This window comes from Phasianus colchicus, chromosome 3 (genome assembly GCF_987193195.1).
Source record: "Phasianus colchicus chromosome 3, bPhaCol1.hap1.1, whole genome shotgun sequence".
In the NCBI taxonomy this organism is placed as follows: domain Eukaryota; kingdom Metazoa; phylum Chordata; class Aves; order Galliformes; family Phasianidae; genus Phasianus; species Phasianus colchicus.
In genome coordinates, this window is record NC_143438.1 from 43,420,527 (window position 1) to 43,438,322 (window position 17,796).

Genomic DNA, 17,796 nt, shown 5'->3' on the forward strand with positions numbered 1-17,796 from the left:
TGTGTCGTACATGAGTTTGGGTTCCTCAAGGGTAAGGAGAATGAAGAACTTCCTGCAGGAAGCATAGGCCAATGTGCGGTATGTGTCAGCCAGAGGAGTTGGGGGCCAGTACAGGCAGCTGGGCAATTCTAAATCTTCCTTATAGAGAAAGATGACCTGTGACGGATGTGTACTTAATGCAGTAGGGTAACCTGTCCTAAGTTGCTTATTGTGATGCACACTTAACGTGGAATTGAACAAAAAAGACCTGGGGATGGAGCAGAAAAGGAGCTGTCGCCTTTAACTTTTTGAAACAGGCATTAAATACACTGAGTGTATGAAACTTGTTTTTGTCATTCAACAGCTGCTCTGTGATGGAAGGTTTCATTTTCAGTGACCTTTTGGAATCTATATTAGTCTGGCTAGAATAAAAATGCTTTAGTGGTACCTGTATTTGCATTAAGAGAAGTGTGTAACAGCAAAACTTATTATCCCTGATATGATATTGACAGTTTTCTAAGGACCAGGCAAAATTTAATTGGCATGGCTTGAGGTGATGTCAGGATCTTGCTGGGAGAGCTGTCCTGGGACAGTAAGTGAATATACCAGTGAGATCTCATAACACCAGCCTGAACTTTGGTAGCTTCTCTTCATGTCTCAGAGCTGCTACAGCATTCGGAGGCTTGCTGTGGTTAGGCTGATGTCTGAAACCTCTCTGGAGCTTGTGTTTTACAAACAGTGCAGTGTGATAGGATAGTAGGTGGGATGCAGAAATAACCTCACTGGAGGTGATGATAGGAAATCCCTGGTGCAGTGAAATGCTGTTGCAACGATGGGAAGGTGCTTCCCCCCAGTATTTTGCAAGCAGGAGTGTCCTCTCTTAAGTGAGATTTGAGTGGTATTTGGAAATACCACTAGCTCAGTAGAATTTCCACAACTTCCTTTCCTACTAGTGGAAGGATATTAGCAAAAGAATCATAGAAGGCTGAGTTCTGAAGGCTGAAATAACAACTGAACAAACTCTCAGAATTTGCAAATTCATCTCAATTGTGGTGAAACATTGAAAACAGGACTGAAGAGCCAAGAAGAGTACTTAGGAAATCATTGACTGCAGCTAGTATTTTAAGACCTTTCAAAATATATCACAAAACATCTATAAAGAAGGCTCCTATTCACTGATGGCTGTTTTATTACTTCTGTTCTGAAGTTTTTTCAGGCTTTCCTTAGCCTAGGCCTGCAAGCAGTAGGAGCTTGCTGCTGTGAGCTGCCAGTTGCTCTCACACAACCGCGTGGTTTGGGGCACGCTGCAGTTGTTCTCTGCCTGCTGGCTCAGGCTCTGGGCTCACCTTTCACGGCTGCCAAGGTCTTTCATAACCTCTGATCTTTCATAACCCTTAGTGCTAGCCAGTTCCTCGCACACGCGTTTTGTAATCTACACACATGCCATGCTTTTCATCCCATTGGCTTGCAGTAGACTCATCCTAGGTGAACTTGAAATACCGGTGTTTCTTGGATCTGAGTTCTTCTGAGCCTGACCTGGATCTCTCAGAGTTCAGGCCTCCTTTCCTGAGACCAAGAGTGCTCAGAGGAGGGGAAAATACGTTGCAAAACAGAGCGTGGAGTGCATGCAGTCTTTGATTTCCTTTTCTCATAAGCTGTGGAGCCCTTGTGAGTTAAGTGTTAGCTAGCTGGAGGTGGTGTCCTTCATTTCCTTTTCTAAACTGTTGCGCAGCATTTCTCTGCTGTCTGTGCCACCCAGATCCTGTTTGCAGCCAGCTCTGTCTGCAGTACCGAAAGTAGGGTCAGTGAGAAGGGAAGCTGCTGCGACTGAAATTGGTTTACTTACTCCTCAGTCATTCTCTTCTTTGACAGTAATTGCATGCTGCACTGATGCAGTACAATTTGTTGTAGTTTTTAAAGAGAGCGAGTGACCTCTTACAGCTGGCCAGCCAGCACCATGGAGGCTGCAGATGTCTTCAGGTACAAATAGCTGTCACTTCGCAGGTTTGATGGATGATCTCTTAATAGGAAATTAAATGAGAGCAAATGACTAACAGCTTTAATAAAAACGGGGAGGGAAGTGAGGAAGTAATCTGTTGGAATTATTAGCCTGATAGTGTGAGAGAGCATTTCCTTGGCATGACAGCTAGTGGCTTGCTGCACTGTTATTAAAGCACTTCAGCATGATTCCATACAGGTGGTCTTTTTACACAGCGTAGGATTATATTGGATTAGTCACATAAAATTGATGTTTACTGTTTCTAGCTCCTTTCTGTGGAACTTTTCTCAGTACCCCACCAAGAATGAAGTTTGAGGCTGACAGTCTGTCTGTAAGAGGTAACCCTGATGACAAACTTTTTTTTTTGTTCAGAGTACTGCAGTGTGGCAGTAGTTTTAGTGTATTTGTCATGCTGCAGAGTAGATTTTATGGTTGGTAACGAGGATGCTTGGTCCAAATTTTTTTTTTTTTTGGGTGTTCAAGAAGAGAAGGTACATTGTAAAAAAGACTTTCTTGCTGGATTCCCATGAAGAACCATGCACGTGCTTGTTCTGCTCCATCAGAAACAAAAAGAAATTTCCAACAATGGCAGTATTTCACATAATGCTCATTAGTGACTCCGGTCTGCACTGCTCTCAGTGGTGTGTTAATTGTTCCCTGTGTTTCCTTTCTGTTGCTCATACCCTGACCGCATTTCTCCTCTGTGTCTAGGAGGCTCTGAGGCTGCTGCTCACAGAGCGCCCTCCACATTCTTCTTCCTGCCACAAATTATCAAAAAGTTAGTCTCAAGCAGTATTTGACCTTCAGATCTGTTCTGGGAGTTTGATAACGTGAAACTAACTCAATAACTCAAGATTTTTTAACTTCAAGATCTGACAGATTATAGCAAAATGGTGTCCTTCAGTGTTTTCTAGAATTTTCAAACTGGCTCCAAATCAAATTCACTCAGGTCTTTGTGTTTGATATACAGAAAATAGTATTATTTGACTTTGGATCTGAATTCTAAACTTTATAGTTGGCTTATCTTCCACAGTTATGCTAGGGGTCAGCATAGCCAGGTTGCTTCCTATTTAAGGGAAGGATCCTGAATACAAACTAGATTTCTGCTTTCAGATCGAAGCTCAAACTGAAACGCCTCCATGTTGGCCGTTTGGGTCAAGATTGTTCCAGGATTTTTCAGCAGGCATTTGTCCGTGAGATTGACAGGGCTGGTTGGGCCAGAGAATGTAATGTCTAGAAAGAATGTGTGAATATTTCAGTCTCCCACACAGAAAGGGACTCAGGAGCCATCTTTGTTACAGCTGGTAGATGAAAGAGGGATTCATTTGAGGCAGATGGATTTTTTAATGTGTTTTTTTACAAAGGCATCTAGATTTTCACAGGAGAATTTAATTCCTGGAAAATCTCCTGAGGATAGTAGGTCTATCTGAGAGTCAGAATGACATACGCGGCCCTCTAATCTGTCTGAAAAAAAAAAAAAGGCTATGCTTGGAGTTATTATGGGGTTGCATCACGTAATCCCGTGCTCAGAGATTTTCTGACAAATTCAATCAATGATTTTGGTGCACATGTAGCTGAAAAAAGTGCTATGGGTCACATTCCTGCTGCTTGGCAATAAGTAGCAGGCTCAACACCAGTGGGATCAATGAGATTTTCATTTGTGTGTGCCAGCATGAAATGTGTCTCTGTGCATACAAAGCTGTGAGAAACAAAAATGCAAGGAAAAAAAAAAATGCATTCAACAAACTGCTTGAATAGTTACATAGGGAAATGCTTCTGCTGTAATTGCAGTGACAAATAAGCATTTTTAATGGTACCTCATATGGTCGCTCACACTGACAAGTTTGTAAAATATCAACTGTTGTTAATATCTCTGGAAAATGAATGTGTTTCCTAATTAAGCACAGAAAGTGTATTTCTTGTTTGTATATCCATGCACGCTTACATCTTTTGATTTTTTTTTTTTGATGCTCCAAAATCTGATGTCTTGTGCTACACAGCTTTGGGTTACTTTAGCAAATTTATTGAACATCCTTAATTTGGAAGAATGGATGCTTATTCTGAAGTGGAGCCACCCAAGATCAAGTACCGCTTTTGAAAATGATTGTCATGTGCATGATAAAATCTTCAAATGGCTTTTCCAAGAGCTCGAAAATACAAGTATTTTTTTCTTGTTACTTGATTCAAATTTGAATCTTACATGGACTCCTTGCACATCTAGGTTCATGGTTCAGAAATCTGGCTATTGTTTTTCTCTATGTATCTCTGATTCCCACACCAGCTATGGAAGAGCAGGGCAGAGGGAGGCTGTGTAGCTTGGTTTCGAGGTGAGAAATCTGGAGTTCTGCCTTCCCTATAGGTCTCTTCCCAACTTTTCTTTGTGTTGGTTTTCAGTCTGTACAGTGGAGATGTCCTGCTGGTAACATTTTTGAGTTCTGAAAATATTTGGATCTTAAAAAATGTGCATAGATATTGCTTTGTTCTCTACTTCTGGGTTGCCAGGAGATCAGCATTGTGCCCAGGACTAGTTACTGTGTTTGTGGAAAGGCTAGGGAAAAAGGGTCTGCAGACTCATGTCTAAGGACGACCCAAGACATACTATGGGCTTGTTTTGTTTGCTACTTTTGACATATTTAGGTTGTTCTCTGAGTTCTGCTTAGTGCTGCCCTTCCAATTTCTGTGGAAGCCCTGGATTAGTCCATTTGTGCTTCCTCCTCTTTTGGTTTAGTGCAGTAGTGTGGAAAAAGTAGTTATCTTACTCATACTGCCCACAGTGATGTACTGGTATATTGGCTGTGTTTGTTTTCACCGTTAATCATTCACCACCATACTGCATTATCCTATGGCTTCCCTTTGTCGTGATTTTTGGAGCAGTCATTGTGAAGACAGTTTTCAAAACACGAGAACAATAGATGTATATCCTTTCCTATGTTTACTAGTGAAAGTAACATAAAATTGATGAAATTTTGAGCTAAAAGAGTCTTTAAAATGATCTCTTTGTATACTTGTATGCTGATATACCTGCATCTCAGGCTAGGTGCTTCTCTGGTCTGTTAAAACCTCTAGCAAAGGAGAATACATGTATTTTTTTTCTTCTTTGATATTGAAGAAATTTTCCCTGTTACTCATCTGAAATAATGTCTGCTGGAAAGCAACTTTATTTCTGCTCATGCTTCCTGTAGAGGACATAGGAAACAATTATTACCACCCGTTACATTGACCAAAGATAGAGAGTTAAAATGACTCTTATTAGTCTGTTTTCTTGACTAAGCAGTTACAGCAAATCTGGAAGGACTGAAATATTTTCTATCTCATGCCATTTTTACTCTGGTTTTCTAAACTACTCAGGACTTTACCTGAGATTTTGTTTGTGTCTGATAAAACTGAGCTGAGTAATCACCTTTTGGGATGGTCTGGTATTAAATATGGAGGTTAGTGGCCCTGCATGCAACAGAGGGGTTGGATCTTGGTGATTCTTGAGGTCCCTTCCAACCCAAGCCATTCTATGATTCTATGTTGCTATTCCATCTGAATATAGCATCGTTATCTTTCTAGCTTGTGATCTATTACACACTTCTGACTTTTTGCCAGCAGCTATTGTAGCCACTTACTTTATAATTTACATAGTACTAAATCTCAGTGTTAGTTGCTGATTAGAGTATCAGTTTTGTTGCCATGTGCCTTTGGGACAAGCTGATTTGCCAAGGGCCTGAAGAATTGGTGAAGTAGTTCCACTGCTCTTGGAGTTGTGGAACCAGTGAAGAAATCCTCACAGAGTGGCCTGGCAGCTGAGAATGAGTACACTGTTCCATCCCATGCATTCTGGGATTGCTCCCTGCCCTGCAGCTTGTGTCTGGATCTCATGTGCCAAGGCCTTTACTTTGTGTCTGACCCCAATGCTAAGTAGGAGGAGTTGGCCAAGCCAGGGATGGGCTGATCCAGGGGAGGGGATGGGAGATGCTGAGTGCCTCTCTACAAAGAGGAGCTCAGTGGAAAAGGACCCTGGGGGTCCTGGTGGGCAGCAGGTTGGCCATGAGCCATCAGTGTGCCCTTGTGGTCAAGGCCATGGGGATGCTGGGGTGCATTAAGAAGAGCCTGGCCAGCAGGTTGAGGGAAGCGATCTTCCTCCTCTGCTCTGCCCTGGTGAGGACACAGGGAAGAACTCTGCAGTGAGGGTGACAGAGCGCTGAGAACAGGCTGCCCATAGAGGCTGTGGAGTCTCCTTCTCCGGAGACATCCCTAACCCAGCTGGGCTCGTTCCTGTGCGCCTGCTGAAGGAGCTGCTTTGGCAAGGGCCGGCTCCCTCGGCAACAGGGCCGGAGCCGCCGCGCCTGCGCCTCAGCGTGAGGAGGGCGGGGGCGGCCGGCGGCGGGCTGGGCTCAGCCGCGGGGTCGCCATGGCGCTGCCCTCCGTGCGCCGCTGCCTGCAAGTGAGTCGAGCCCGGGCTCTTCGCCTCGGGGCCTTGCGCTGGCCGAGCGTGAGATGACGGCGTCTGTTGGACTCCATAGCCTGGCCGCCGGTGTTGTGTTCGGGCGGGGGGTGAGGTGATTGGCGTGGCTGTGCCCGCAAGGGGTTCGCGATGGACGCGGCAAAACCTGCAGGAGGGAATTATAGCCTGAAACGTCATCCTACCCGTTAATACGTTATCTGAAAATGTAGCGCCGTCCCTCCTTTTTGGTTCTCTCGCCTTTCAGCTCGGTGCCGAAAATGAGCAATTACTGAAGAAGCTGAAAAAGCTACAAAGAAAGAATAAGGAGCTGGAGAAGGATTTGGCTCAGGTTCAGGAAGGAGGGCGGCAGCGGCAGTTAGCGCGTGGTCGTGTCACCAGCAGAGAGTAAGAGTTCATTGACAAACTGATACCTCTTTTGTGTGTGTGTGTCTAAAGAAGCATAGCATTTCAAGACTTGTCCATCATTATTCCCCCAGACACCCCGAGTTTTATCTGTCCTTCCTATGGACAGGATGGTGGGGATGGGAGGATGCTGGGAGCAGGTAAAGAATGGCTGTGGTGACTTGAACAAAGTTGCCACTGTTATACTAAAGTAAACACTTCTGATATCACTGAGTAACAGCCCTGTGCCAGCTGTACCAAACTGTAAGAGCTCAGGAGGGTTTTGCCTCCAGACAGTGGTGAGAGAGTGGTGTATCATTTAAAAGATTTGGCAGCTGTTACCCAGGGGACCTGAGAAACTGTAGTTGTAGTGCTTTGAGAAGCATCCTGCCAGCATTTACTTAAGCATTTTTGCACAATTTTCAAGTTCAAGTTTGGTGTTTTCACGATCCTGCCTGGAAACTTCCATTCTAAAATCAAACTGAAAAGGAGTTTAAATTTTCATTTTTCTGTTGTTTTGTATGAGCCAATTAAAATTGTAAAATCTAATATTAAGCTGTTGTGTTTATTTTGTTGAAGCATTCAGATTCAAACAGACACACACTTATGGCGTAAGGGTGGTTACAGCAAGGATCTTAATCTGGAGGGTGGAAGTGCCAGGTGAGTTCTTGGAAACTGGTTCTTCAGCAAATTAACATACAGTTCTCTCTAGGGTAGGATGTGTTCTGCGTGGTTGAGTCATATGTTTCTATAACAAATCTTTCATTGAGAAAAATCAAATTAAAAAGCTCAGTCATGCATGTGTGCATGTGTATGTTTTATTTATACACGCATATACTGCAAAAGTGACTTTTTTGGTAGATTTTTAATAACCTACAATTATACAATTTCCTTTTCTAAGAGAGCTTCCGTAACTCATTTTAAATGGCTCATTTTTATATGTATATAAAATGTATAGGCTAATAGTTTTTTCAGTATGAGTCACATGGTGAGTGGATCTATATTCCAGTCTTAGTTGACTTGAGAAGTGAGCCACTATTAACTGCAGTTTGCCAGTTAATGTTAAAAATAAATCTTTGTAACTGCTTTTCTTTTTTATGCAAACAGTAGAATTGCATTTTAAGAAAATGCATGATGAAACATTCCAGCAATTAGGCATTGTTACATAAAATGTTGGTGAAGCCCTATCTAACTTGGTTTTGAAGCCGTCTGCTCCATTCTTTCAAAGGCTTTAGTCCATTTACAGCAATAGATTCTGGTCTGTGCATCTTATGTAGACAGAAGCAGCCGCTGCTGCTGGGGATTCTCACACACTGTTTCTAGTGTTTAAGTGGCTGTAGAATGCCTATATATTTTTTTTTTTTTAGTTATTATTTTTAATATAATTACCTTACAGCATACCAGACTCTTGTCAACTATGTAGGGTGGCTGGGTATCTAGCTCTGGGCTTGAACTGTATGACTTTGATTGAAGATACTTGAGTTATTCTTAGAGACAAGTGCTGGCCCTATATTGTGTTAGGTTGTGCATCTGTAACTAACATTACTTGTATCATCAGTTTGTAGTTTGCAGAGCTTTTCTGTGCTAGTATCATTCATTCTGTTTGTGGTGCTGTCATAACATAGTATGAATGTCAGCTCTTATCCTAATTCTTAATAAAACAGGGAGAAATATCTGTTGGTATTCGTCAGTTTCATGAATCTGGTAGTTGTACACTGAATGCTATGAAATACCATGGGAAATTAGTGCAGCAGATCTCGATGCAAGACAGTATCAAAGGGAAATGTAATGTTAACTGTTCAAATCTGTTAATTTAACGTGGATTTTACATAGATTTTTGCTCACTTGTACTCACTGTGTCATAGATTTCACTCAGTCATACTTACAAGCAGTGAGGTGTGTGTGTGTGTGTGTGTGTGTGTGTGTGTGTGTTCAAGTGATGTGGCCAGGATTGCTTCGGGGCAACGTGGAGAGGTGGGGATGCTGCATTTTTAGTTCTCATTGTGTCTCTTGGGGTCTTGATGGGTGTCAAGAGCCAAACTTCTTTATATCCTTTAGGAGTTGTCTTTTTGTTATTCCTATTGTGCTATTTTTGATTTAACCCAACAGGTGGCTCAGCACCACACAGTTGTTCACTTGTTCCCCCTCCTTCCCAGTGGGATAGGGGAGAGAATCAGGGAGGAAAAAAAAAAAGCAAAAAAAAAAAAAAGCAGGACTTGTGAGTTGAGATAAAACTATTTACTAAGATAAGAGAAAAGGAAAATAGTTATGATTGTGTGTGTGTGTGTGTGTGTGTGTAAATGTATATAACAAGATGCACAAGCGATTGCTCACCACCTCCCTGACCAATGCTCAGCTAGCCCCTGAGCAGTGGAAGAGAGCCAAAAGAGCACCCAGCCACTTCATAACTCATTCCACTTCATGTCATATGGCATGGAATATCCCTTTGGCCAGTTTTAGTCAGCTGTCCTAATTCTGTTCTCTCCCTGCTCCTTGGGCCCTTTGTTGCCAAAGGCCTTGGCTCTGTACTGCACTGCTTGGCAGCAACTATAAACATTAGTGTGTTATCAACATTGTTTTTCTTTTAGAACTAAAATATAGCATCATACCAGACATTCTGAAGAAAACAATTCCATCCTGGGTGAAACTAAGACAGGGTAACAAATGATAGATGTGACATATTGCAAACTTGCTGCCACTCTCCTGTCCTGGGTCTTCCCCCAGTGAGTTGTTTGTACTGAGTGTGACCATCCGGGCTGGTGAGAAACACTGAGTCCTTGGCCTGAGTGACTGTGGTTCTTTCTATTGATGCAGACTGTTCTTTTACTTCTTGCTTTGCAGTTTCTCCAATGCTTTCTGTGTTGCTGGTCCAACTTCATAATAACAATCTTAATATTTCCATTACAAGTCTACAGTAAAACTACTACCCAAAGGATTTCTTTGGGACATGTATGGTACTTTTATGATAAAGCTTATTTTGTTGGCATTCATATTTTATTGCAATTTCTACATTTCTTCTGTTTTAGACTACTACAGAAGTATAGTAATCTACAGAAATGTTACGTTAAGGAAATGAAAACAAACCAGGAACAAAGTGAAACAATTAGAAACCTCACTGTAAGTAGAACTTGTAGGATATGGTATCAAATAGCCAAACATATTATATATATAATATAATTATAAAAGTAAGGTAGACCGAAAAATCATTCTTAGGTTTGCAGCGTGGGTTTTGCAAAGTTTTTCTTTTCATACTTGTTCCTTCTGTTTCCCGTGCCATTAGGATAATGGTAAGTAGTCTGTGTTCACTTTGGAGGTGAACCGTGTCACTGGTATGTCTGTAACTTGCTCTCCTCTTTCATTGTTTGTTTCTTTACTCATCTATCTGCCCCTCCTACCAACTGTATATGCATTTTCCCTCTCTTGCATCAGCTGTGATATTTTTCTCTATGTGTTCTGAGCCGATTTATTTCAGGAGCCCAGCAGCAAGTTAACTAAAAAAAGTGAGTATTTTTCAGACAGCAAGATCTGCTGGCTTGCTGTACATGAGAATAGCATAACTGAAGCAAAGGTTGGGTTGTGTGGTCAGGAGTGGCCCAAGAAGCTGCTTCAATTGGGTTTTGCCTCTTCAGCCATTTAGTAGCATTGTGGCTGGCGACTATAATGAATTTTCACCTAGGAGTTTGTGAACGTGTGCTTCCTTTTGCATTTTGAATATTTGTTATGACTGGATTGTGTCTGCCTTTCATAAAAGCTGGGAATTGCTGCCATGAGTGTATTGTGGGGAAAGGTTTGGTATCTTTGTGCATCTTTGTGCGTGAACAGTTTTGCTTTGTTGGCTGTGTGCTCAGTTACATATTTCTTAAAAACATTTCTGAGGTGTGCAGATCTTCAGTTGCTACGTTTTCCCTCTCCTTTCAGACACTTCTAGATGAACATACCTTTAATTGAGCAACTGAAAGCTCTAGGTTTGCGTTCAGGATACATTTCCATTCGTACTCAGTTGAACTATGTTTCTGCTATGCATTTTAAAATAAATTTTGGTTTCTTGACAGCTGAAAATTCATGAGCTAGAGCATAATCTTCAAGAGCAGAAGCAAAGGATTGAGAAATTGGAACGTAATAATGTTTTGTGGAAAACTCATGCTGTTTCTGGGAAAAGAAGTCGAACCCTAGAGGGAGAAATAGTGTCTCACAGAGACACATCTAAAAAGGAGGAGTCCTGCTGCAGTAAATATTTAGGTAATGGTATAGTTCATTTCAATGATGCTCCTTCCACTATGACCACCAGAGGGGATGAGTTTCATTTCTGATCTGTATGCACTCTCAGTTATTTCTTACACTGCAGCATCTAAAATGCTGCCGTTTTAATATTGTATCTGTGAATCCAATTCTGCACTATAATCATGGGCATGAATGCGTGGTGCATTCACTAGCATTCATTATTTATTCCAGTACAAAACTTAGTAGCTACATTCTTTGGCTTTTAGACAGTGATCCACAAGTTAGCCATAACACGTGCAATAAATCCATCCAGTGTTGGTTTGTGCACGTCTTCCTCGTGGACCTAAAGCTATAAGGTACGATCCTGTTCCTCTTCAAAGCATTATTAAAAAGAAGTTGAAGAGGTCATATAATGTATGTATAATTTTTCAGGAAGTGATCATCAGCAGCTAATGTGACCCTTTCTTAAGTCAGAAAATGGTAATCAAGCAGTGATGCAGCTGTTTTGCAACTTCTTTTTAAAGGAAAAACCCCCACCTTCTAAGAATTGGTTCAAAAATGCCCAATTTGCAGATTCTGGCACCTTTTGTAGCAGCTGGGAGTGATCTTGGCCAGTTCTTAAGAATAAGTCACTGTAAGAAAAAGATAACTTAAAAAAGCTGAAGCATAATTTTCTAATAGCAGAAAATGCTGGCAGCTCTTTAGCTGCGGTCTGATTCATGTGAGGGGGAGGCTGACTGTGATGGCTGAAGTCTGTATTTTGTTATTTGAATATAGAGCTGTTGCTAAAGGAGATTAAAAAGCTGAAGAAAGAAAATGAAAAGTTGTCAGAGGAAAGGAGAGCACTAAGGAAGGAATTAGCTGGATTAAACAAGGTAATTTCTTATAGGACCTGTTCTTATAAGAGCAGGTGATTTTTGAAAAATAAACTTTTCTATCTTGGCTGTTAGCAAGCAAAATACATTTAAAAAAATCAGTGTATGCCATTCGGAAAAAGAGATGAATGATTCCTTGAAATACTGATATCTTGCAATACTGCTTGGCTGATGAAAAAGAATAATTGTGATTTTTTTTTTTTTCTTTTTACTTTAAAATTGTGAATTTTTCTTCTAGATGCATTTTTTTTAATGGCTCAACAACTTAATTTCCTCCAAGAGAGATTCTTTGTCTTCTGTTGTTACAAGATCAAAATTACAAGTGCTGGTAACTGAAACTGTGTCTGTGACAGAACTGTGACCGTTGCAGGGCCATGAAGGGTTTGTGGTAGGTTGTCTCTGCAGTTATCAAAGGAGGAAGAGTGAAAGGTTGATAATTCTTGAATTGACATGGGAAGTGGAGAGATCCTACTTAGCTGTAGGGGATTCAGTTTAACATTACTGGTCTAAGATTTTATTTTCAGTGTAAAACATGCTTTAATTGTTCTAAAAGCAAATAATATTGAGTTCACTTTCATTACAGAGGTAGTGGTAAAACCTGGTGCTAATTCAGTAGATGTGAAACGTGTAGAGCATTAAGCATGGATAAGTTCTAGATCCCCCTTGCTTGGAATTCAGGGACAGCTCATGGCTGAAATTTAATCTTTCAGAAGAAGAAAATACTGCTCTGAAGTTATGGACCCATTTTTTTTGGTAGTTTTAAAGTCACTGTGCTTACTTAGGATGTATGTAGCTATTCCTTTTTTTTTTTTTTAAAAAAAAAAAAGTCAAAAGAAGAAGCAGGAGAAGATGTCAAATGTAAGTAGATAACAGTGTTACTTTGGTAGATAGGACTTTACAGATTTGGTGAAATGAAGTTTTGATTGCTTATACTCTGTTTACAATCCTTAGGTTTTCCAACACCATTTGACTTTGCTTACAGAGTGTCTGAACTGCTCAATAGACTTGAGCTGTAGAAGTTGAACAAGAAATAGTTTCATCTTAGCTGCAGGCTATTAGTATTGTAATAACTGAAGTTTATTTTTATGAAGCTGAACTGAACTATTTAAGTACAGAGAGAAGTACTTGTTAAGTTATGAACTGTAATTACAAAAGGATTACTCTGTGCAAGTGAATTCTGTGGGCTGACATTCACCAGGACTAGTTGTTATGGTTTGCTTACTGAGTTGTTTCTGTGTTTCTTACAGCCTCACACACTGCTCTTCTTCATTCCCAGCTCTCTTGCAAATTGCTTTTGTCTGATCAAGCTGAATCTGTTGGATGATGTTATCCATTTGGTGCATCATAAATCTTGCCCACTCCTAGTGCAGTCATCAATAATAGATCTGAAACAGCACATTCATTAACATGGTGTAGCTGTCCTGAAGGTTCTAAACTGACCCAAGCAATTTATAATGAAGTTCACGGTTTGAAGAAATGTATATCCTTCCATCTCTAAATGTTGCATCTGTTCTTCCACCTTAAGGTGGAAGAACTCTTTGTTATTGCCTTGTTCAAATGCTAACATTATTGTCCATAGTTGGCTCTCCTTACATCTCTTCTTGCTTATTTTCCCCTTTTAATACTTTTACTCCTTTAGTTTCTTCCAAGTTAGTGGTGTGCTCTCTACGGCCGGCTGACTTTTGCATGTTTTTGCATGGTGGCTGTTTCAGATCTCATAGAAACCTTTCTTTTTGACTCTTCTCTGTATTTTTATTTCAGATATCCTTTGAACTTAGATTGTTTCTGTGTTCTGTTCCTGTGCTGCTATGTTTCTGCACAGATGAGTTTGTGACAGTGACATTTATTTCCTTGTCAATTTTGGATTGCCATTTCCTAGCTTTCTGACAAACCAACTTTTTTTTCTTCCTTCTATTGTGTCTCTTGTATCTTTTCCATTATCAGTCTCTATTTCAGGCTCTGAAGTAACTTAAATTGTGCTTGCATTCCCTTTCAGTGCAAAGTTTTTAAACTATTAACACATGATTATAGTGGATGTGTGCTGTGTTTGCAGAACTTGGCCATATCCTAATTAAAACAGAAAGTGTCTGAACGTGGGAACAATGGAAACGCTGACCAGCTCTTATAGAGAATATCTTTCAAAGAAACTGAGGTGACTATTTTTGGGTTTTTCTAGGAGTTTTTTGAAGAGATAGAAGATCTAAAGCGTGCTGTGCAGGAATCTGTGAAACTGAATAATCAGTATGAGAAGTGCTTGAAACAAATAAGTGTAATCTTTGGACTTCCTTTTACAGCACATTTGTAACTGCTGATGATCCAATGGCAAGTAGGTTTTCCACTTTTTTTTTTATACTGCAAATTTGAAATGTAGTGCCACATTTTGATACTATTATGAATTCAGTAATATCAGCTCAGTGTAGGAAGCTGTTCTGAAGTATTTTTGTATTTTATGCATTTGATTTTGTACATCTGGTTTTTAAATAAACTGTGGTCTGCATAACTTAAGCTGAGTTTTCAGAGCTCTGTTTCACACTCACAAAATGCACCAATTGCAGCTGTGGTTGTGGGTGTTTGTGGGAAAATCAAATCTTTGTGTTTCAGTTTGAAGAATTTCTCAATATGTCCTTTCCTGTAAATAAAACATATGTTTAAAAAAAAAAAACCAAGACCATGTATGTATATAAAAACCATGTAAACACTGGCATTCTACTGATGGACTCTATATCTGTATTTATGTCTCTGGGCAGCTTGGTCTAGTGGTTGGCGACCCTGCCCACAGCAGGAGGGTTGAAACTAGATGATCTTTGAGGTCCTTTTCAACACAGGCCATTCTATAATTATATATATTTAACTCATCAGAAGCTCCTATTTGATTGAAGGGTATTACCACGCCAGTATCTGAAGCACTGATAGGAATCGAGTGCTGAGAGTTAGAGCGCACAAGGTAGAAATGTTCCATTGCTTCAGACAGAGAGGCTGAGAAAAAGCCTTGAATGCAAAGAGGGAACACAGTTGTGCATTTCAAGAGGGAAAACTTGGGATGTTTGAACCTGAACTTGTTTGTAACTGTTATGCTTTGAAGTGTATATAGACCTTGAGTTATGTTCTCTGAAGGTTGAATGCTGTAACTTTGCGACACTACAATGGAAAAAGTGAGTGAAAATTTGAGTTCATCTTGAGGTTAGAAATACTGTGTTTACTTATACCCTCACACAGCTTCTTTTGTGTAATAACAACACAGAGACTATCACACTGTGATAGTTTGATAGCTGTAAATTAATAATTTGGCTTAAAAGAACACGAGGTATTTAGGGTTACGTACTCACTAAGTTAGAGGCAGGATAAAGCTCTGAGTTCCTTGCTTCCTGCTCTGTCTGCATAGCACTGTATCTTGCTTCATCCCTACCTCACTTGTAAACAAAAGCTGGATAACCAGCTGAAAAATCTTGATCTCATCTTCACGGCAACCTCAAAAAACTTTAAAAATCGTTCTTGCATTGGCCACTGCCATCTATTTTGAGCAATCAACAGTGAGAAATCCCTCAGTCTCTTCTGCTGGCATAGCTCCATAAGCCCTGGTGACAGCACATGTTTTGGTCCTACCTAAATGACCGGCCTTGTGAGAAGGAGGAGCAGCAGCGCTGCACAGCGCCGTGTTGCACCACAGCTCCATCTTGCAGTGCATCTGTGGTCTGACAGCGCTATTTTTGGCCCTTCCATCACGTGTGAGAGAGAGAGAGAGAGAGAGAAAACAGCTTTCTTCCGTGTGGCTTCTGCTTGCCGGTGCCCGTATGTGAGGCTGGGACAACTGCTGCACGCGCTGCCATTTGGTGTGCGGAGATGCGTGGCTGTGAGCACACGGCGCAGGCGGGATGTGAGCAGCTGTCGGCTTGCAGGCTGCAGGGCGAGGTAGGAGAGTGACGAGGGCGATGCAGATGGGTGTTCCTGTTGTGGGAGCTGTCCTTCAGCTTGTTCTGCCTCTCAGATTTTGGTTTGTCTTCTGATCTTTCACTGGAAATGTAGGCTGCAGATGGGGGACGTTGGGCATCTTCCCCACCCGGTGACACGGCTCCCAGAACGCTAACAGCCAGCAGCAGGAAGGCAGGAGAGTGAGTGTGCACACTCTGGGGACTGGTGTGTGGGCAGCTTCTGAAGAGCTTGGATGTGTGAAAAATGGCATAACAAAAATCTAGTAAAGAACATGTTGGTATTGGTAGCAAAGTGACAGGTTATATTAGTGTTAAGCTTTGTGTGGGCTGTGAATAAGGAGAGTCATGTGATTTTTCATTTTTATCTTATTTTTTACATGCCTAATGCAAGTATATAGGCTTACTAGCATTTTCTATTCAACCCAGTACTGTTTTTCCTGGGAGAGGAGACTGTTTAGAACTGTCACAGCCTACTTTCCAAGTTACGGGGTAGGTACAGTTTGTTCAGGGTGAGTTTACCTGCTTTTCTGCTTCTTGCTGGATATGTTGGATGGACATTTTTGCTGTAATCCTGCCTTGCTGTGAGATGCACAAACAAGATCTCACTGATTTCTGCATTGCTAGTTGAAATGCAGACAAGATTTGTATTAAGTTAACCAGCCTTTATTTGTGGTTCCTCTGTTTTGTGAAACTGAGATGTCTGGCCAGTAGCTTTGTCATGTAGGAGTAGGTTTAGATAGAACTGGATTACATATCATTATAGATTAGTCATGCTAATGTTAAATAATGTATGCTGGAAGTGTTACATGATGGAGACTAATGGTTCTTTGTCTTGAACAAGTGCTATGTAGTGTTTATTTGCAATGTTTAAAAATAAGTGTCTGTTATCAGATGGAGGTTTTGGTTGTGGGGAAAAAAAAGATTATCTGTTTTTTATTTCATAGAATCATAGAATTGTTGGGTTGGAAGGAACCTTTAAGATCACCTAGATCCAACCCCCTGCTGTAGGCAGGGAACCTCCCATATACCAGGTTGCTCAAAGTCCCATCCATTTTACCACTAGGGTGCAATTTTGCTGATGTAATAAGTGAATAGGGGAATGGTGACAAGAATTTCTGTGGGTTTCTGTAAAAGTTTGTTGTTGAGGGTGTGAGTAGCACCTTGATAGCTTCCTGGAGCCCTTGCTATTCTGTTAGCTGTTGGCTTTTACAAAGTGGGTCCGTCTGATGCAGACTAAAGACGTGGGAAGTTGTGTTGGGCCCTGGCTGATTGCCCTTGGAAGGGCTGCTCTCGCTGCCCTCTCTCTTGGGATGCTCTTTTCTGGTATGCATTAACACATGTGAGAGATTTCTGTGGACTTGAGAAGTAGAACTATGAAAGTGTGTGTGTTTCTTCCTTAAGCCAGAAGCACTGAGTTTCTCTTAAGTGCCTGTAAGCAAGTGAAATGATCCTTCAGTTGTGGATTATCGGAGTGAAGGTGTCATTTGGATTAGCCTTCGAAAGGCAAAAAATAAAATTATGGTTTTAAAGGGTGTAAGTTCCTTGTTCGAGTTACAGGCTATCCAGGGTGGAATAAGTTAGGAAACACAATGTGTTCACTAACTGAGGCTCATTTTCTCACATTTCACTTGTTTGGGAATAGTAAATTGTTTTTGTCTGTGTGTATGTGTTGGCTGATGGTTGGACTTGATGATTCTGTTGGTGCTTTCTACCCTAAACAATTCTATCATTGTGTGTATGTGTATATGCATTTATACTTACTATCCAAAGATTTCACACAGATGAGAAATGAACACCATTGGCCTTTCACAGCACCTTTTCAGAGAGATTTTGAATATTTTATTTTCTATTTTCAGCACAGGGATTTTATGCTGATATGAAGCCTCTCTTGGCCCTCTGACCAAACCCTACTGTTCTCACCTCAGAGAGTAGAACTTAGCCACTGGGAAAGACTTCTGTGCT

At 40.9% G+C, this 17,796-nt stretch overlaps 1 protein-coding gene across 1 annotated transcript; it reads left to right on the forward strand.

Moving 5' to 3' along the window:
* Nucleotides 1-5,926: 5,926 nt before the first annotated feature.
* LOC149918539 (uncharacterized) lies at nucleotides 5,927-17,780 on the forward strand. The gene is made up of 8 exons (XM_090137355.1): nucleotides 5,927-6,407; nucleotides 6,673-6,812; nucleotides 7,389-7,469; nucleotides 9,836-9,926; nucleotides 10,862-11,048; nucleotides 11,808-11,905; nucleotides 14,082-14,231; nucleotides 17,691-17,780. The coding sequence occupies exons 1-7, from the start codon at nucleotides 6,375-6,377 to the stop codon at nucleotides 14,208-14,210; spliced, it is 759 nt and encodes a 252-aa protein (XP_089993481.1). The 5' UTR covers nucleotides 5,927-6,374; the 3' UTR covers nucleotides 14,211-14,231; nucleotides 17,691-17,780.
* The last annotated feature ends 16 nt before the right edge of the window (nucleotides 17,781-17,796 follow it).